This window comes from Carassius auratus, chromosome 48 (assembly GCF_003368295.1).
Source record: "Carassius auratus strain Wakin chromosome 48, ASM336829v1, whole genome shotgun sequence".
NCBI lineage: Eukaryota > Metazoa > Chordata > Actinopteri > Cypriniformes > Cyprinidae > Carassius > Carassius auratus.
In genome coordinates this window covers 4,967,425-4,989,046 of record NC_039290.1, presented here as the reverse complement: position 1 = coordinate 4,989,046, position 21,622 = coordinate 4,967,425, and the positions used below count along the sequence as shown (strand labels likewise).

The following is a 21,622-nucleotide window of genomic DNA, read 5'->3' as shown; positions in this document are numbered from 1 at the left end:
CTCTGACTCGATCCCTCAGCAAGGCTATCTAACCATCGGAGTGAGGCTAGGGAAAACTCAACGAACCTCACAGCTGCGACAACACACGCCTTCACAGAGCTGACAAGAGAAAACACCCTGCAGACTTGGGTGGGAGTGTGGATATGTGTGTGTGTGTGTGTGTTTAATCTCTGACTCCTTGTGTCACTTACTCTCACACACAGAACAAAACTACATTTTCTACTAGAAAAACAGACCTCCGGAGGGGCATTGATGAATATCAGTGAAAAGAGGTCTGGTCAAAAAAAAGAACAATTGTATTACCATTTGTATTGTCTGTTTAGCTATTTTATTCTTGGAAGAAATGCCATCAAATATGAATATGGATAGATCAACAAACTGTACAGTCTGTAAACCCTTTATTTTACATCACACTTGCATTTTTATGTGTTGAACAAATGGTTCCTCGTTCAGTAATGCTGTAATAATACCCAAACCAGTAGGCTTAGTCTGTCTTGTATCTTTTGATGACCCCAACAGCCACCCCCTCCCCACCATTTACCATTTAATGTGATTTTATTGGAATTTGCAGTTAACGCTTAGTGGAATGGAGGAAGTTGTTAATTGGTTGTTATTTATAGGAAAGTGGAAACATTGACAGGATGGAGAAAATGTGATCTTAAGTCATTGGTTCTCAATTCCAATCCTGGCGACCCATAGCTCTGCATATTTTGCATGTTTCTCTTATTTAACACACCTGATTCTGATAACCAGCTGGTTAGAAGAGAGCCCTATGCATGAACTGTATTCCGACTGACAGGGTCCCTACAAGTCTTCATTGCTTCCTGCTCCTTTAACTTCAGAACATTCATTCACAGATCTGTGCTACACGGCCTGTGGCGTCTTCACACACAGACAAAACTTATACTAGAGAAGTGTCAAATGTGACATAATATACCTCTGTAAATAAATACAATTTATATTCACATCTTGCACACTTTATTGCCCTTTGAATGGACCATATACGCTCCCTTTGATCTGGAACATACGTCTGAAGTAATATACAAAATGTGCGAAACAAGGGGTTGTTAGGACTGGAATTGAGGATCACAAGTCATGTTTTCAGTGAATGTCTTGAAGCATTTTTTTTTACCCTGCAGTTTTTTTCCTGTTGCTTTAAAGGGTTACTTCACCCAAAATTTTGTCACAAATCAGTTACCCCACATGTCGTTCCAAACCTGTAAAAGCTTAGTTTGTCTTCGGAACACAATTTAATATATTTTGATGAAAACCGGTAGGTTTGTGACTGTCCCATAGACTGCCAAGTAAATTACACTGTCAAGGTCCAGAAAAGTATGAAAGACGTCATCAGAAAAGTCCATCTGCCATCAGTGGGTCAACCGTAAGGGCCGTTACATAGTCAACGTGAGAAACGCGAGCAAGCAACGTGAGCGACGCGAGCGACGCGCTCCCTTTCATAGTCTAAACAGTGGACGCAAGTGTCACGGGCGATGCATGTATGCAATTCACCGCTCACGCAACAGGGGGTAGTAGAGTCGGGTGATATTAGTAGAGTCAGGCCGCGTGATATTCAGATCACAATGGCAATTAAAGAGGAGTGTATTATTTGAATGTAATTGCGATGAACTATCGTATAAATGTGGATGAATACGTATAAGTTAGCATAATTTTTCCTCTTCGCCCGCCATTGTATTCAAACCTTCTTCTGTAAACACAATATACTTGAATTAATGTACAATACTTGCAATGTCACCCCCACTGACAACGCATAGTATTGCGTGCATTGGCGCGTCGCGTATCAAAAACTAGGACGACACATTTATCTACGCACCGACGCAGGTGAAGCGTAATGATGCGTAGCCTCGGGGACGCTTATGCGTACAGATGCGTTGACTATGAAATGGCCCTAACTTTATGAAGCGACGAGAATACTTTTTGTACGCGAAGAAAAACTAAAACAATGACTTTATTCAACAATTAATTTTTTTGTAATGTTAGTGTCTGTTTTTAGTCTGGATCCAGGTTTTTGAGAGCCTGGTATTGAACTCATCTCTAGAGTATTTTATAGATTTTTATGCTCGTTTAGAAAGTTTAGCATGAGCTTCATTTCCAGGAGATTATATTTGTAATATCATGATTATCCAGTTTCCATTTCCGATTAGTAGCAGAACTCAGAAAGCATGGGACAGCAGTCAGTAAGACAAACACTGACTTGCTTTCTCTTAACACAAGTGCTATGATTGAACACCAGAATGTTAAAAAGTTGAATAGTTGTTCATATAGTTGTCATAGTTGAAATAAAGGACATGATATATACATTTAAAACATATAATTTTTCTGTTAGTTTATTTCAAGAGATACAGTAACCCTAGCACCAAAATCTGACCCGAATTTTCTCATTCTATTGGAATGAATTTATTATAACCAAAAGCGATGATCCAGGGTTTTATGGCTGCATCCAGTTACATAATGTCTTTGCCTTATGGCTTTTTTACTGTGTAGTAGCAAACGTAGATACAAAATAAAATGCACCCACCCAATAAATGTCTAATAATTAAGGCAGGTCATTCAGTCTATAAACACTACATCTAAATGTCAAGAATAAAAATATTACAAAAAGAGTATAATACTTGTTTACAATGTACGGTAAAGCTGTAACTTACTTCAGAAATGTCAGATAACATTTAAATGTCACCCTGAGCAACAGTGGACTTGTGCAACATATCTAATTGGTATGATTTTATGTTAAGTGTTGTTTGCAGCAATGAAATGGAGTTGATGCATTTATGCTTGAACAGAGTTTTCATACTCAGCAACTCCAGAAACAATTACTTTGTCATGTAGTGATATTAACAAAATTATACAAGACTATTAACTAGTCAAATCCTACTGTACACAAAGACGAACATATAAAACATTTCATACAGTCTAGAAACACACAAACAACCTGTCGCAAACAAAAACACAACTCACGTCAATTGGATTCTAAAATGTTTCTTCATGGTGTGATGTGATTTACTCTCAGCTGAAAGCTGTGGACTTCTGGGACAGGAGCAAGGATCCTCCTGGCATTCCGTTCCAGCCCTGGCTGCTCTTATGGACGCCAGCAATGACTCATGGGAAAGTTCCCCACCCCACACTAGTGCTGTATTATACTGAAAGGGACTAAAATGATCTTTTTTTGCATCATATTTTGATTGAATTTATAACAATATGTTCTTGTTATAAATCACCACTGTCATAACTGGCACTTACAACTGCTTTCATAACATACAACAATCTTTCATCAAAGGTCTTTAGCATTGACACGTTTACATTTATTATTTTAGATAGGAAGGAGGTTTACTTGACCAGTTATTTTATCCCATTTTTATATTTATTATTATTATTATCATATATTTAACTGCACCTCAAAAGTTGTTCCTTGTGAACATGCTGTGTCATATTTACATATAAATGTGGGAATTTCAGTCTTTTTCTCCCTTCCTACGGTCAAGGTCAATATGCAGTAGATTGAGCTGAGTTTAAGCACCCAGACCCTTTGTGGCAGATCGGCTTGTTCACAGCTCAGTGTCTGCTGTTTTGGTAGTAGAGTGGCCGTTGGTGGCAGCAGGAGAAGTCTGGGCCTTCACTGCCTCTTGTGACTCTCCGTTAAGACTTGGCTTCTCCTGGGGCTCGGGTTGATTTAGCGGGGCCACAGACACAAGAGTGTTGCCTTGGCTCTCCTCGCCAGCCATGTAAGACTCCTCAGCCTGTGGAAAACAAAATACAAGCAAATATTTTTCTTTTCTTTTTCTTTTATTATTTAAATAGTTGTACTACGTATTATTTTTTACGTTTGCAAAGACAGTCAACCTCAGGGGTATCCCCAGAGCATAAAATGTATAACTCAGGAGACTTAATGGACTTTTTGTTAAATGTCAGCTTTAACTGAGATTGTTTCTTCTAAAATTGGGATGAATAACAATAGACACAAATGACACAATTGTTGACTCGTATGAGTGCACTAAACTACAAAAGTTGAGAATTTCATTTTTAGACCCTTGAACTAAGGTCATGGTGTTCTTTGAGCAGAATATGATAACTTCAGTAAAATCATTTTTGTTTGATGGAATATTTTTTTCTGATGCATCTTCAAAGCTAAAGCATTTATTGAGCAGCATATGGCTTATGAAATCCTGCTCTATGAATGTAAGTATTGTTTTCATTGTAAGAGGTCTGCTGAGAGTGCACTTGGTTTCACTTTCATCATTTCACATCATTTAACAGAGAAGGAAAACCGCTTAGAATTATTGGCAGAGGAGATGAAACAGTGTTTCACCAGCATGTGTTGTGTGGTTCTGAGCTTTCGATGAGGCAAGTGCTGGAGGAACTGCGCTGCTCTGATATGCTGCCAATTGTTTCCTTCTTAATTACGAACTTGGCAATGTACTGTACAATGAACTTGCAATTAAAATGTGTGCATAAAATGGTAATTTGATTTGGAACACTTCATGGTGGAAATGCAGAAGTGAATGAATGTGTAAATTTGCTTCAAAGGTTTGCATAGTGTTGAGTTAGAACATGCAATCACATCCTCAAAAAATTATATATTAATGAATGGGATGTTTTTTCTGGGGTTCAGTAAGTCTGACACTCACCAGTTTCATGCCTTTGCTGTTGGTTTGGCAATGGTACTTGTAGTAGTATATGGCAATTATTAGGGCAGCAAGCAGCAACCCGGTCACCAGCAGAGGCACAAAAACAGCAGGAGAAGATCCAGAGGTGGGATCTTCTTCTTTGTATTCATTTGTCTGTAGAAAAACACGTAAACACCACGATGTTAACAAAAAGAGGGATTCAATATTGGGGGGTTTCAACAGCATTTTTCAACAGCATCAACAGAGTCATATTTTGTATGTTATCTGATTAAGTGATGTTGATTCAGTTTGGGTGTCTCCTAACAGCAAGCAGGAATTTTTGTCCTAGGTCTGTTTTGATCAAATAAAGCTGATTACAAATTAAGCCACTGGTATTGGTAGATATTGTATATTTAATTGTGTATGCTCATTTTACCTTTGCTTTCATCTAAAGCTCAATGAAAAGTAGTCTTTAGAAACACTGATGATTTAATAACACTGTGAAATTGGAACTTTAGCAAATCTTAAAATGAATATCCATGTTTCATATTCTACATTATACTGGTATGAGACTATATCAGGGTTCGCCAAACTCGGTCTTGGAGGGCCAGTGTCCTGCAGAATTTAGCTCCAACCCTTACCAACACATCTGAAAAAGCTAATTAAGGTCTTAATTGGTATACTTGGGTGTGCGATAACATGATTTCTGATCGTGGATGATTAAAATGTCTCCACAATCTGCTTTTTTTTTTAAAGAAATATAGTAGTATGCTAGAGTGCACAACGTATCAGTAGTAATTCTGGTGCCTCCATCTCTCTATACTCTACAACATGACTTACATCAAATGTTAACTCAACGGTAGAGTTACACTCACAGGACACTGCACTTATTCACAATCACAAAAGTTAGCTTTTCGTACACTTAAAGCGTGCACACAGTAAAAAGCCTGTCAAACAGCACCTGGCTACTGAACTAAGTTATCTTTAGCATCTACAGATAACCAGCTGGTTCGAAAAAAAAGATGCTCCATGCATAAACTGTGTTCTGATTGACAGGGTCCTTACACAGCATTCAATGCTTCCTGCTCCCTGAGAATGGAAAATTCTTGAATTTTGAAATGTACTGCTCTGAACATTCATTCAATGATTTGTGCTATGCCATGGCCTGCAGCGTCTTCACACACAAACAAAATTTACTATAGAAGTGTGAAATGTGACATAATACACCTCTGTAATTAAATACAATTTAAATGAATGTATTGCACACTTTAATGCCTTTTTTAAACAATGTTCTTGCAATTAGAGCTGGGCAATATGGCAAAAAAAAATTAAAAAATAATCACAATTTTTTTCAGAACATTTGACTGATTCTTGATTTTTAACTAGTCAACTACAACATGATTCAAGTAATTTTTTTCTTTATTAACCCTAGTTAAAGAAATGTATTTTTCAAGTGCACCACGCTTGAACTTGTCAACATGATGGATTTGGAGAATGCCTATGGCTCTGGCCCACATCAGTTGATTGATTTTGCCCTCGACTTATTCTATGAGCTTACTGGTGTTATAGACATAATTCTAAGCTATTTTGCAAATTTGAAGATCTGAGCACGAAATAGTGCAGGACTTCGGTTGCCTCCCCTCCGATGCTTCATGGACGACACCACAATCCTACTCCAGACAGCAGCTTGCACAGAGTGGCTCATCAAGAGGCTGGAGGATCTGATGAGCTGGGCCAGATTGAGAATTAAAGGGTTACATCACCTGAAAATGAAAATTCGTCCACCCTCTTCTACTCACCCTCGAAGCATCCTAGGTGTATGTGACTTTGCTCTTTCAGAATAAACCAATCAAAGTTAGATTAAAAATTGTCCTTGCTCTTCCAAACCTTTAAGTGGGGTAAGCGAGTGTTTGTTGTTGTCAACTGTTCAGAAGAAGTGAAATAAAGTGCATGCATCTGTAATAAAACATCCCTCACATGGCTCTGGGGGTGAATAAAGGCCCCCTGTAGTGAACCCCTGCGTTTTTGTAAGATAAATATCCAGATTTCAAATGTAATAAACACTTTTTTTCTCACTTTTTTTAGATGGCCAAGTTTCTAAGTCTCTCAATCTGGAAGGGTAGGCGAGTGGATACAATTTCTTTCCAAGTATCAGGGGAGAGAATTCCAGTGCACTCTGAGCAACCAATAAGAAGTTTTGGCAGAGAGTACTCAGCTGAGCTCACAGACAAGCATATGGCAACTACAGTAATAACTCAACTGAAGGATGGCCTTAAGAGAACTGACCAGAGCTACCTTTCTGGCAAGTACAAACTTTGGTGCTACCAGTTCACTCTTTACTAACATGTGATGTGGCCGCTGAAGATGCAGCAACAACAGTGGCAAAGCTGCCATTTATATCCGCAAGTGGCTTGGTCTGCCTCAATGTTTTTCCAATTCAGCACTGTTTGGAAGAAATGATCTTCAGCTTCCAATAACGAGGTACAGGCAGGCTCCAAGCTGGAGCAACCTTTGGAGAATTCCCCAAGCCAGGTTAAGTTTTATTAGTAGATCAACTTATGACACACTTCCTAGTCCCGTTAACCTGGCACAGAGGTTTAGGACTGAAGAAGTCTTATGGAATGCAGCTCAGGGAACCCTCCACCATATTTTGTGCGGGTGTAAAATTGCTTTGGCTCAGGGTCGCTACAGGTGGTGTCATGATCAGGTGCTACGAAAGATGGCAGAATACACAGAAAGAGCAAGGGTGTTGGTAGCCACGAGGCATTAGAGCCTTAAGAGTCAGCCAGTCCAATTTCTAACAGCAGGTCAGGAAGAGCAGAAATGCTTTTCTAAGCACAGGACTTCAGTCCTGGCTAGTGGAAGTGACTGGTCATTACGAGTAGACAGGTGGCTGCAATTCCCCACTTCTATAGCGCAAACCAAATTGAGACCAGACCTTGTCCAAGATGAGCAAACAGGTGATGCTAGTGGAGCTGATAGTGCCTTGGGAGGATGCAGTTCAGGAGGCTTACGAGTGAAAAAAGTCACGATATGCAGAATGCTAGGGAGAGCAATGACTTACACAGTGGCGATAGGCTGCCATGGCCTTGTGACCCAGTCGACCAGCTTCCTGAGAGGGTTAAGAAGACTGTAAAAGACCTTGCTGAAAATGCAGAGAAATGGAAGAAGCAACAAATATTTTTTGCCATATCACTGACCCCTACTTGAAACTTCAGGGCAGGTGTGTTGAAGCAAGTTGGAGCTTAATTCTGCATGACATCAGCCCTCCAGTATTGTGTTTGGTGACCCCTGCTCTATATTATACTTTATTTTATAATTAATTATTTTATTTAAAATTTATATGTCATTTATTGTTTTGTTAATATATGTAGCACACCCTATGCTTTCCTAATTTAAAAAGTTTGCACTCTTCCTGACATGCACACCTTACACCAAACTTACCTGTTGTACAAAGTTGTTACCCCTTCATATAGCAAACAAAAAGAAGAAGTGAACATGAAGGAGTCTTTGTGGGTTACCACCTCTCCCTCCCTTTCACAACACATGTGTGGGATATATTTCATCCTATGGAGCCATGATAGAATAACCAATGCCTATCATGATAAAAAATATATATACTGATCCTGTGCCTATTGCAGCTATCATCTCACCCAAGTACTTTCACCGGTTTCAGATCTCCCACCAGTGCTTCTGTCTAACCTCTTTCCTGGGTTCATAATCACATGCCAGCAGTAAGAGGAAGCCCTTATTCACTCCCACTCATTCATCTTTTGTGTAGAGGGATTATTTATAGCAAATTACAAAACAGGATCTCCCTAATCTGTGCTCACAGGCATCAACAGCTCAAACTGGCCAACTAAACAATATCCTCTCAGAAACAAAGCTTCCTTCCTTTTTAATATGAACGGCTGCAGATGACAGCAACTGAAAACATCTGAAGTCACTCTTGTCTATCGGTTTGGGGCGGCAAAGTAGAGGGTCTTGTAAAGTCTAGTAGAGATACTGAATAATGGAGTTTAGATTGTTTCTGATGATTTTTTTGGGGGTAAATACGAGATGGGTACATTTGTATGTTGCTGAAATAGCCTTACTATAACATGTAAATTTAAATATAAATTCAGTAACACAATATTACTTTGCAAAGAAATGTATTTTGTAAGTACAGCAATGGAATCAAATGTAAATATTTTAAACTTTTTTTTGCATATATGCATATATAAAATTATATTTATAGTAGTCTCCTAGATTTTAGTACAAATAATGTATTAAAATCCATGTACTTTTCTTTCAATAATACCATTGAACTGCTATGGTACAATAGTATTTTTTAAAGTAAATTACAAACAGTAACAAATAACAAGACAATGGGTACTAAACCAAGAACTATGTAACCCCTATGTAACCATCTGTTTTGGAGAAGTGCAATGGTAGTGCTATTGTATACTTGGAAGTAGATTGGAGTAGTAGTATGGAGGAATGGTATTACCTTCTGTCCCACCTTGAAACTTTCCAATTGTCCTGTTAGAGGTGTAGTCAGGTTGACTTGAGTATCAGTGAATAATTGAGGTGCTACAAACCAAAGAATCAAGAATTAGTGGTATCATCAACTAAAAACAAAAGAAATTTGTGGACAGTATTGAGGGCTCATACCAATTTTAGTAAAGTTATCAGAACTTGGCTGGCTTGTTGTTCCTTGAACAGCAGTTCCAGAAGTTGGTTGTGCTCCTGGATCTGCTATTGAACCATTTGATGGAGATTGTGTTGATGGAACTGCTGTTGTATTAGTTTCCGAAACGGTCGGAATTGTAAGGTCCTGTCCCCAACAACCTATATGGAAACACAGAAAATGTTCAACATGTCAAATAAGACAAGCTTTAGGTTGCACTTCCAACTCACCTTGGTGAATTATGTAGCTTCATATTACATAAATAATGAAGAACATGATAAATTTGCACAAAATTGCCTTCTCGTTTATTTTGTTTGAAAAATAGCTCAAAGCGGTATTTTTTTTAATTCCAGTGTTCATTTCAGTTATATGTCCATTTTGCTGACATGAAATTCTCACTCTGATTCAAACTAGTAACTTGTCTTTTTGAACCATTCATTAAAAGAACTGACTCAAAAGAGTGTTTGTTTCAGGAATTAGGCTACACTAGTTGTGTTGTGTGTTACTTAAGCCCCTTTCACACTGCCATTCCGGCAAATACATGGGTAAAGTGTTCCGGCAATTGTTCCCGGGTCGCTAGATTTTGCACTTTCACACTGCCCGTGATGACCCGGTATATGTGTTTGCTTTCACACACAACCCGTAAAGATCCCGTAACGACATGTGACATCAGGGCGTGATGTGTAATGTACGAGTCGAAAACATTAGGCACGTTATGCTTTCACTGAAGCAAGCGAACGATCTCGGCGTCAGCGCGGAAAGTGAGTAACTAACTGATCTCTGCTTCATATAGTTTGCACATATTTTTTCATCGCGAACGTTGATCTTCCTTCAAAACAGTCGGTAAAAGAGTCGCGCGATAACGTGCGTCATCACTTTGACACGGAATTAGATCTGGCTTTTGTTCACACAGCGCTCGTTCCGGATCGATTACCGCAATGTTACTATGTCCCCGACCCGGGTTCAATGCGGGAATCAATCACGGGACGTGGTTGCTTTCACACAGAAGGCGACCCAGCAATGTTCCGGCAATATGACGGGTCCGACGTGCAGTGTGAAAGGGGCTTAATTGACTAAAAAGAATCGGTTCATTGGAGTCATTTATTCATAATGGGACTATACTGGTTGCGCAGTATGTTTTAAATAAATATAAGATAATTAACAAAATTATAATAAATATATTACTTAAAGTTTTTCAAAATGGTACAGTTTGGATTTTAGCAAAGATTTTCATGACACCCATTCATTTTATATATCATGCAGTCAATAAGGGTTTGCAGTATTTGTGGAGAGTGTCAGATCCTCCTTACCCTGAGACTGCTGCTCAGTGTTTGCCAGCAACCCTCTATAAAAAATGTGCTTTGTTTCACACCGCCACTCTGCATTATTAATAACTTAAGCAGGGGGGTAAATGCTCCTGAAACCGACTTAGCAAATAAACGTCACCCTCGAAAAGTCAAGACCTTTCTTTGTCTTTGTTGTACATTACCACACTCTTTAGTGAAGAATTATGTCTCAAGTCGTGGAATGCAGGAAGTGAGTGGCCGGGTGTAAAGTACGAATGCATTCATTTGCGCGTTTGTTTTAGGTGTTGCATCCTCAACTAACTACGCCATAAACGACAGTCATTGAGTGCTTGCTAAAAATAATATTATAAGAAAAACTAATGAACTTTTCACTTTTGACAGACACATTCAAAATTAATAATAACACACAATAGATAATGATTATTTTCCACACTAAAATCTTTTTTTTAAGGAAACAGGACAACTAAAAATTAATTCTTGTGATAACGCGCCATAAATACTGTACACAAATGCTCAATTGAGCTTAAGTAGTATTGAATGTGGAACAGTCATTTTAGTGGTTTTCAGCAAAGAGTAGAAAATAGCAACTGAGCTCTAAATCTTGAACAGTATCTGGTGTCATTTAGGACACCGCACATTTTGCCATCAAACTTGTCATGCAGGCTTTAGAATGCCATCTGGAGCTCATGCTGGGTGGTCTTGTGTTTTCCTAACTAGCAATACTAGAGTCTGATACTCTGATACTAATCATAAACTGATTCTGCATTTGTCTCAACAAGTGTGACTATATCATGGCCGTTATATTTTATGGCAGCGGTGCTGGAACAACAAACCTCAATTTTTTTTTTAGTTAACACCAAGAAATGACCATCTGTGTTTGGTCAAGCTGAAATCTCCTAATGATAGCTCATTTTCTGTTTGTGAATCTTAGCATTTTGTGATTTTATGGGTGCATGGCCACCATGATAGGCCTCACTCGAACTCACAGCTTGAAGCACCCCTCCCTCATTACAGAAACACCCTGAATATCTTGTAAGCACTTCTATCGGGCTTGATACTGTGCATGGCGAGCCATATATTTTAATTGGCTGAACTGGGCATGCATTCTACAGCTCTTAAAAATGTTAATAAAACTAAGCGCTCATTTACACAAGCCAAAACCTGACATGTTTATTGATATAATAATTGTTAGGAAGAATGTTCTCTCTTCTCCTAATACCACATAAACAAAGCCAGTGTACATGAATGCCTTTGTATACTTCTGTATTTGTATGTTTCTACAAATGAGAAGCTGCACACTCTTTTTTTAATGTGTACGATGACGAATGTCTTTAATTGTGTAGTAAACAAAATTCCTCTCCCAGCAACAGATGATCAAGCACACTAGCAATGTCCTGTTTGCACACTTTCTGCCCTAATTATTATAAGAAATTAGTGCATCATAGTTTTGAGACTTGGGATTTGAAAGTAAATTAGCTAGATGTTATTTGCTAAAATACAAATGCAAAATAACCACAAGGTGTGTTTTATTGATATCTTACACTACAGTGAATCCATCATCCATCCATATAGCATTGAACACTGATAATTTGTGACAATTTGTGAGTAAGTCTTATAGACTAACCAATGAATTTCCATGTAAATGGAATTTACACTATGTACTTTAGTGTTTGTTATGTATGCATTTGTTGTGATTTGGCTGCTACCTTGGCCAGGTCTCTCTTGTAAAAGAGATTCTGAATCTCAATGGGACCTCCTGGTTAAATAAAGGTATAATAAAAAAAATGTTGTCCCTTAGTGACAGGGGACCTCTGATTAAACCTTGTGAACACAATTTTGTTTCCAAGCGGACTGATAAAAACCTTGTGTTGTGTGAAGTCGGCCAGTCAAATCTGCAAACACAAACAAATCTCTGGAAGAGTGATAGTACTCCACCTAACCGCTTTGGTGCATGTTTTCATTCACCAATAGAACGGAAATATGACCAGAATCATTGTTTTCCTAAGGAAAGTGATACAACAGGGACCAAAATGTGCTCTCCAGATTGGTGAATCACTCTAATCCATTCCTTGGTGTTCTGGGACATCTGGGATGATGTAATGAGACAATCTCAGGCAAAGACTCTCAAAATCCCCCATGCTCTCAGCTGTACCTGAATGGATAGTAAGTAAGCTTAGCCAGACACGTTCTGACAGCTCTGATATAAACCTGAGTGTTAATTCCTCCTCCTTCTTCCAGAATCACTGGAAACATGAGAAATGCAAATACAATGCTTAAGGTTATTTTAAAGTAAGAACCTCATTAAATGGATAGTTCACCCATGAAACAAAAACTCTGTCATTTACTTTTTGTCAATTATGCAGATTATAGAATATTCATTTTCGGGTCAACTGTTAACACTTGGTTTAAGGTTTTTAGGTTTAAGATTTTTATCTTTACGTAATTGTGCAGAGCTAGAAAGATGGCAGAAGCACTCCAGATAACCCTTTTTAATTGGACTTGAAAGCATTTTAGGTCATTTTTTGATCCTTGTCTCTATAAATGTCCAATGGGTCTACTCATAAGACTAAAAAGATGTCACTGTAATTTTCCCAGACACATTTATTTCTGGGACTCTAATGGCATGTATGCTTTCACTCTGATTTCTGGGTGGTATCCTCAACTCAATCCCCAGTACGAATGCAGCGACAAGCGATCTGCCTTTAATAGCTCTACCCCCATTAATGCTTAAATCACAAGCTTGTTGAACTCTTGGACAATCTCTCTGTCTTCCTAACAGAGCCCTCCTCTTGTTCTTCTGTCCTCACACAGATCTGTGATGTGATTATCAAGCGGGACAGAAGGCCATCTCAAAATCTCTTATCTCTGACCTACCTTTGGGTCGGCTTGAAACAGGAGAAACCTAAATAAACAGCTTAGTGCAAGAAGAAAGAGTGTGATGATGGATGTAGGCAACTCAAAAGGGTCAGTAATCACTCTAATAATCACTAATGTATTGTCCAGCAGGGTGGAGTCCATCTCTCTCCATCTCCAGATGCACAGATGTCAAAGGAAGCATTCTCCTTCCAGTGTACTTTGTGCTAATCATCGAGCTTTGACGTCTGCAGCCGGTTTGGCTGAACAGCATTCTGGGACTCATCGTGTCTCCACCCAGGCCATAGAGAGCATGTCTTGTTGATGAGAGTCAGATGCAGCCGAGTCACCTCTCTTAAGCAGGTCTCAGCTCTATATATTCACTTACATCATTCTGTCATCTATCATTCTATCTATCATTCTGTCATTTTGTCATCAATTCATCCATCCATCCATCGCTCTTTTGGGAGGGTAGTTTTATGTTTTAAAACTTTCAAAGATGACTTGGCTTTTCTCATTTGACATTCCACTTTTTAGTAGTATTTGTTGTCTTTTTTATTGGTTTATTTTTAAAAATCTTCCAGCGGAAGCCCCTGTGATTCACTGTTGGTGCAATCTCAAAATGTTGTTTTTCAAAAGGTCAAAGAAATTTAAAGGCACTTCTAACTGACGCACTGCAAATCCATAGTTGGGGTGGATAAAGTGGTCACTTTATCCACCCCAACTATGGGAGAACTATTTCCAATTGTGAGCATACTGATCCTGAGAGTTTACTTAGCAATGAGGCCACAGCCCGGTTGTTTTCTGACAAAACAAAAATGGGGTGAAGGAATTATTCAAATTAGTGTCAGGCGTGGAATGTTCCCCAAGCCAGACAGGATGTAGGTATATCAGATAGAAACTATAGACAGTGTGCTAATTATTCACACAGTAATCCCATTCCTGAGCCCTTTGGACTCATTTTGAAACGTATATGTAATTAACCTATTGGTAAGCCCCGCCCCCTTAGTTACTGTTGCTCCCTCGGACAAACGAACTGAGCTGCTCACTGTCTCACAATAATAGCTGTCAGTGTGGAAACCTTGTCCCACAATGTGATTGCATAATTTTGGACACAGCAGGGCCACCATTCAAGTGGGAATTAAATATTCCATGGAGGGTTATATAAAAGATTTTAAGAATAAATATGTTGAGACACTCGAAGCAAGGGTTTACAGATCACAAAGCAAGCGGGAGAAGTCTCGAGCATGCAGCGTGTGAAATAAAAGTACTGTACCAATAAATCACATCACTGGTACTTTGTGTGTTAGCTGGGGATGATTTGCATGAAGGTATGATATTCATTCTTTTCAGGAGCAGTTTCCATGTTTGATTTAAGGAACACTCCACTTTTTTGAAAGTAGGCTCATTTTCCAACTCCCTAAGAGGTAAACAGTTGAGTTTTACCATTTTTGAATCCATTCAGCTGATCTCTGGGTCTGGAGGTAGAACTTTTAGCATAGCTTAGCATAGATCATTGAATCTGATTAGACGGTAAGCATCTCCCTCAAAAATGACCAAAGAGTTTTTATATTTTTCCTATTAAAAACTTGAACATTCTGTAGTTACATAGTGTGATAAGACCGACAGAAAATGAAAAGTTGCGGTTTTCTAGGCCAATATGGAACTTATACTCTCATTCCGGCATAATAATCAAGCAACTTTGCTGCCCTACCATGGGTGCAGCAGATGCAGTGATATTACGCAGAGCCTGAAAATCTTAGCAACTCTGCTATTGCTACAACTACACAAACTAGCTGGGACTATTATGAGGCACTGCGTAATATCACCGCCAGATCCGTAGATCGGCTGAATGGATTCAAAAACTGTAAAACTCAACTGTTTATCCCTGGAGGAGTTGGTGTTGTGTTCCTTTAACAGTCTATGTTAGTATTTTATATTCACCATGGTAACTGTTGTTACCATAACCCAAAAAATGGCATGTAATTATTACTTTGTGTTATTTTGTATATGTATAAATGACTGTGGTGGCTGATACTAAATTGTACGAACAAAAACTAGTTTGGGACTGCTATTTAATAGCCTGTTCTTATAGGCTGTTTATTCATCATTATTAGTCATATTCTTACAATCTATTTGTATTTTAAGTAAGTGTGTGTGTGTGTGTGTGTGTGTCAACAATTTTTGAGAAATAACTTTGCTTTATTTTTTTTAAACAAACAAATTTATTTCACAAATCTCCTAAAAAAGTTGGTCATGAAAATAAGGGTCTCATGGCCAAACCAAATATTATTGGTTAACGAATGTTGCAGAATCTTGTGTTTTTAATACTTTAAACCTTGTTTTTTTTATAGAACACCCCCTACTGTCTGAAATAGGCATCTTCTTGTCACCCCCCTCTAACTGCCAGTTGCCTCCTCCTTTTGCAGCTTACTGTCAGCACCACAAGCATTGCGTGGCTGCAGATGTCCATGGACTATTTCCAAGCTCTTGTTCTGTGACATCATCATGCAGATCGATTCAGACAATGTAACTGGATCTCTCAATGTTTGATCCGCTGTCATGCTCAGCTTATACAATGCTTGGAGAAAAGGACACAACTGAAAGACGTGTAGGGGTGTTGGTCCGACTATATTTTTTCTTTCTGCCTTTTTTTTTTTTTTTTTTACTTCTCATCACACATAAGAATAACTGGGGTTGGGATTTGCCCCCTCTATCAGTTTCTGGGTAACCTTAACAAATTCCCTGTGCTCTGTAAAGTGGTAGTTAAGGAGGAAAGACACAAGAAAGTCCTTGTGCTTTTGATGGCAAGCAAAGGCTACAATCTTATGTTTTCAATTAGGGAACATTAGGTAGAATTGCCCCAGTGTTGTGCTGCTTGCTGAACATTAATTACCCCGGCAATTACCCCACCGGTTCAAGAAGCTTAGCCAAGCCACATTAGCTCTGTTTATTCCTCAGGCAAAATGGCAAAAACTGCCATAGAAGTGCAAACTTATCCATTAACTTGCATGCATATAACGAGTATTACTAAAACACAGCAATAATATAACTCAGTGTTTGAATGTAATAAGCAATTCATGAAAAGGCTCTTTTCACAAACAGGGTACAGTTTTCTAATAATATGTATTTCATTTGATATAAGATAATATACATTTTAATAAAATATTTTATATATGTGTAATAACATTGACATTACTTACTGACTTATATTTGATTTATTTAGATTTTTGTTGGACCATTTATAAAGTTTTTTTTTTTTTTACCTTAATCATGGAAAATACACAAATATATGACTACATAAAGCATGTTACATAAGTTTCTTATCAAAATGAACACATTTAAACTTGAAGGTTACAATGAAATTTTCTGAGGATATGAAACTTTGCCATCACTTTTCAAGTTGCTATTTGACTAATATGATGATCCAATTGGCAGACTGGGCCCAACTGGTGTATTAGAGTTACTACTCGTTACAGATTTTGTTCAACCACAGGCTAATTACACACTAATGTTTAGACTCAGGATTTTGGATAGTCGTATTACCAGAATGCAGTGTCAGAGTGAGAGCGGTTGGAAGCTGCATGCCAGCTGTGAGAGACACAATAACAGCAAAACTGCATTAGAGTGCCAGGGGAACTACAGAATAACAGACTAACAGAATAACAACAAACCCTGATATATATTGAGATTGTCTTGTTGGTCTCATTTAAGATGATGTACTAATTAAACATGACTGTTAGTTGTTATTTTACATTTGTTCATAATATGCTATGTAATAGTTGTTCTGCGCAATATACTTAATTATAAGTGACTTGTAACATGTAGATTGCCATGATTACTGTTTGCTTAGATGAGCAATGTCACCTTTATTTATATAGCACTTTATACAATGCAGATTGTGTAAAAGCAACTTTACATTGAAAAATGTCTGCTGATAATGCAAGAAGACAATAGAAACAGTCAGTTTATCAGTTTAAGTCGGTTCATTGCTGATTCATTGATGTCATCGTCCAGCTCATTTCAGTTCTATTACAGTAGTGTCTGTGCAGTCAAGTCAACAATGTTGCCAGAAATTGTGTCCCTAACTAATCAAGCCATAATGAGAAAATGAACTGCTTAGTTTTCCACCCTTTCAGTTTCAGTCAATATGCATCACTGAAAAGCCAGAGACCGAGCACACCCAAATCAGAGTGATGTAAGAAAGCCTACAGCATTTGTGTACAGGCTCCACACCCCTGGGTTTTACCTCATTGGAGGATTTTACCTCACCGGATTGGTCTGGGACTAGACGAATGCCAGGCAATAGCTAATGGCCATAAGAAAATGGCAGCTTCTTGTTTTTATTGGCCAAAGTGTGCATTGCCACATTCATGAGCCAAGGAGAAGGTTCCAATACAAAGGTACACAGATATGCGGTCTACAAGCTTATCATTTATCTCCTTGCACCATAGTGACCCTTGCCATTTATCTTGTTTTTATCTTGCATGATGCACTTGCATGCTTGAATTTCCTCTTCCTGTGTGCATTATCTATGTCTTTGTGTAGCTAAACTAATGAAAGTACGCATCTGCTGTCCACTAAATAGCTTTGTTTGTACTGTCCAATGCAATAAAAATACTTTACATATGAAATAATATTGCCTTTAAACATCATCTGTGTTGGGCAGTTCAGGAATTACCATGTGTTGGTTCAGATCAGAGTGGATGAATTGGCTTCTGTTGGTACAGTTGTTCTAGGGCTTGGATTTTATCCAGATATATAACTGTAATACACCACCATAACAGTTTTAGGACCGAGAAAATATCTGCTGGGAGCTAAAGACATGTGGAGGTGTTTTCTCAGCCAGATTCAATAATATTCCATGATGCTTGGGCAGCACCAACCGTTATCCTGGCACCTGTCCACTGAAATGCCACATTGCTTCCAGGGTGTATAATGGGTGAACTCACAACTTGAGAAAACGTGGTAACTGAAATTCAGGGTGGCTAATGGAACTATGGGGAGAATGTGAGATCAGCTAAACACATTTGCCAACAGAACAGACATAGTGAATCATCGTTCCTTGCCCTTTCCATCTATAGGTTGAGGAAGGTTGCACCTCTAAAAGAGCAGTACTTGTGTTGGGAGGTCACGGTCTCATTTAAACCGTGGGTGGCCAGTTGGAATGCAGTACTTCTATGTTCTGAGTCTTTCCTTGGAGCCCTCATTCAAATACCATGTAATTTGACCCCTTTTAGCCACTTAGCTTTGGCTAATTTAATTCTGCAGTAACTGTAGAGTGTGGTTGCCTTTCCACATGGCTGAAACCACTGATCTGGTTATCATAATTTGAAAGTTTTTCATGTCATGTTTCATGTTATTTAAAACATATAGCAACAATATTGCTGACCGTCCATTGGCGAAGTCTCACAGGAGTGCCAATTGCACTATATTGTCAAGCATTTAACAGACTGGTGGGAATGGAAACGTATAGTGCTTTGCGGTCTCTAAGTAGGGATGGGAAGTGGCTTCATTTTAACAATGTCTTCTTGCAATCTCTGAAGTCTTAACAGCAGCATGGCTTTTACAGCCTAATGAATTCAGCTGGTTTACAGTTTCACATTACTCTTATTAAAATCTCGGAGCAGAACACTTGAGGATAACTATAGGAATGTATGGCAGATTCACTTAAGACTTCTCATTACACTAAAGCTTTGACTAACTATGCAAGTTTCTATTCACTAACAAGAGATGGTGGGGGCTGCCTAATTCAATTTTTCGTTTAGCTTAAAAACTGAATTATGTTACTGTTTGGGGATAGGTATGGAAGTCTCTTTTTTGTAGTTAAGATGACTTTTTCTTATAGAAAATTATTATTATTTTTTTTAATAATGTTTTGGTTTTTCAATTTTAATAGCACTAGTTTCCTGGTAAATATTTATTCTCTTCAGCTTGAGAAGCTGCTCCGTGTTCAAACCTTCCCACAATTAAACCTGCTCAACAGTGTTACTCTCACTTCTTGGGAAAAGGGAATAGGGTGTACAGCTCAGCCCTGAACCTGCCCACAAGGGCGTCACTAACAAACCAGCTTTTTTTTTACTCCTTTTTGAAATAACGGACATGCAGTAAACTCCCTGTAAGGAGAATGCCTTTTACTGTTCGTGTAAACATCCATCTATCTACCTCCAAGAGAACACAAACCAAGCGATGTGATCCACATCTCACCCTACAACAACTCCACACATACACTTGCTTTTCAAAAGGACAATTTCACCACAAGTAGTCACAGAAAACAGGATGGAGATGCTTAACAGACTCCTCAGACAGTTTCCAGGCTTTTCCAACCTCTTCAGTCCCTAAACACACATATACGCCCATGTTTCAGCCAGCTCCACCCAGACGGAGAGCAGGATATAGACCGCAAATACGATCAACGGCATGTTTCCACTCCACTCCAAGCCAGAGCCCTTTGTTTGAGTTTTCCCGCTTACCTTTTAACTCCGTCTCCTCTGAGTAAACACTACAAACTGCTGGCTGTCACATCAATCAAGGTGAGACTGTTTTAGAGTAAAATTGAATAAAGGCCACTTAAACCCGAAATACTAGCATTCAAAAACAGTGATGCTTTTACACAACTTCAAAATAAAATGTATCCACTTACTGAATGATTTCCTAAAAAAGTATGAGGAAAAAAGGTAAATCCATGCAATAAAAAAGCTTGACAATAGATGATACAGAATATCAACTAAGAACATAAAAATAGCGTGCAATCATAAAACGCTGCATGTAAGGCACAAAACTTAAAGTACAGTTTACAAAAGACTTTATATAAACTTACTGTGAAGCAAAAGAAAGCTGAACATTAAAGCCGGAGCCATCGTTTTCCAGAGCTCATTCATTCTTCGTACAGCCATTCTCATCTCTTTGAGCACGCTGAGGTGTGTGAGAGAGTGTGTGCAGGCGCTGGGGCAAGGCTGAGAGAGTTTAGGGGTTTCCTGTGCCTGAGACAGAAATGAGCTGGACACAGGATAAAGCATGGCTTGTGCTCCAGGGGGTTTATATATCTCCACTCCCCCCACATCTCTCTCTCTCTCTCTCTCCATCGCCTTTATCTTCTTGCAGGGAAGGACACTTCTATTTTCTTGTTTTCTAATATAAAAATTTTAAATATAAAATGTATTTTTTTGACATTTTATATAGTTTTATTTATTTATAAATCTTCAGAAATGTTGTGGTTGTATTGGTAGTTTTCTAAATATATTTGTATATGTCACATGATCCTACAGAAATCATTCTATTATGGGGATTTGGGGCTCAATTATTATTATTATTACCACTACATTAATAATGGTTCATATCATTGATGTGTTCTTAACAGTTTTTGCTGCTTAATGTTTTTTTTTTTTTTTAAAACTGCGATAAATTTTATTATAACAACTTTTATTTGTTATTCCATAATAATATTATGATGCTTCATGGTAGATATATAAATAATTTAAATGTAAAGAATTTCCTTAATTTGTACTCGATGACATTCATTCTGATTTTATATGTCATATTTGTGGCTTTATATGTCATGATTTCACTTTTTCCTCAGTATAACCCCATAACCATATGACCACAATAAGTATTTATTTTTTATGTGTTTTTTGGTGTTGCAGTACAAATCTAATTTTTCTGTATATTTGAGGACCCAGGGCTGGCTGAGTGTATGTACCTGGGTCTAAACAATTGTAAAACCCAGATTAAATTAAGTTTGCATGTCTGATTTGCAATTAACAGTTCCCTTTTGTTATTTAAACTATACCAAATGTTTGATGCATTAAGAAAACTGTTCCTTCTTCTCACTTCTCTACAGACTCTGTGTTTAGTTGATCAGCTTGTGAATGCACATCACGTCACACATGCTGGATTTGTGTGTTCCTGGACCAAGTAATACAGTGAGTCATCTTTAACCCTCAATCATCCGAAAATACCAACACATTCACAGAGAAGGGAAGCGCAGAACAGAAGACAAACTGAACAAGCCAACACGCACATGCACCAATACATTCAAACATGCGAACACCCTCATGCAAACACATATCCCCTGGACAAACAAACATTTTTCCTCAGGGCGACTGGGTGGGAATCATTCACATATATCTGTGTGTAGGTGCCGCACAGAGAACATCTGGAAACAGTGCTGTGTG

At 38.3% G+C, this 21,622-nt stretch overlaps 1 protein-coding gene across 1 annotated transcript; it reads right to left on the bottom strand.

Annotated features, from left to right (window-relative positions):
• Nucleotides 1-2,314: 2,314 nt before the first annotated feature.
• LOC113065582 (uncharacterized) lies at nucleotides 2,315-20,485 on the bottom strand. Its single transcript, XM_026236934.1, has 5 exons — nucleotides 20,269-20,485; nucleotides 9,273-9,449; nucleotides 9,109-9,191; nucleotides 4,641-4,793; nucleotides 2,315-3,752 (listed from the first exon to the last, which is right to left on the bottom strand). The coding sequence occupies exons 1-5, from the start codon at nucleotides 20,465-20,467 to the stop codon at nucleotides 3,561-3,563; spliced, it is 804 nt and encodes a 267-aa protein (XP_026092719.1). The 5' UTR covers nucleotides 20,468-20,485; the 3' UTR covers nucleotides 2,315-3,560.
• Nucleotides 20,486-21,622: the final 1,137 nt, after the last annotated feature.

Excerpts from the sequence above, each read along its gene's own strand:
- LOC113065582 (XM_026236934.1), bottom strand. The coding sequence starts at position 20,467 with ATGCTTTATCCTGTGTCCAGCTCATTTCTGTCTCAGGCACAGGAAACC. Across the intron at positions 9,450-20,268 it reads CAGCTTTCTTTTGCTTCACA|GTTGTTGGGGACAGGACCTT; the intron begins GTAAGTTTATAT and ends GTTTCCATATAG. Across the intron at positions 4,794-9,108 it reads GTTTCAAGGTGGGACAGAAG|ACAAATGAATACAAAGAAGA; the intron begins GTAATACCATTC and ends GTTTTTCTACAG.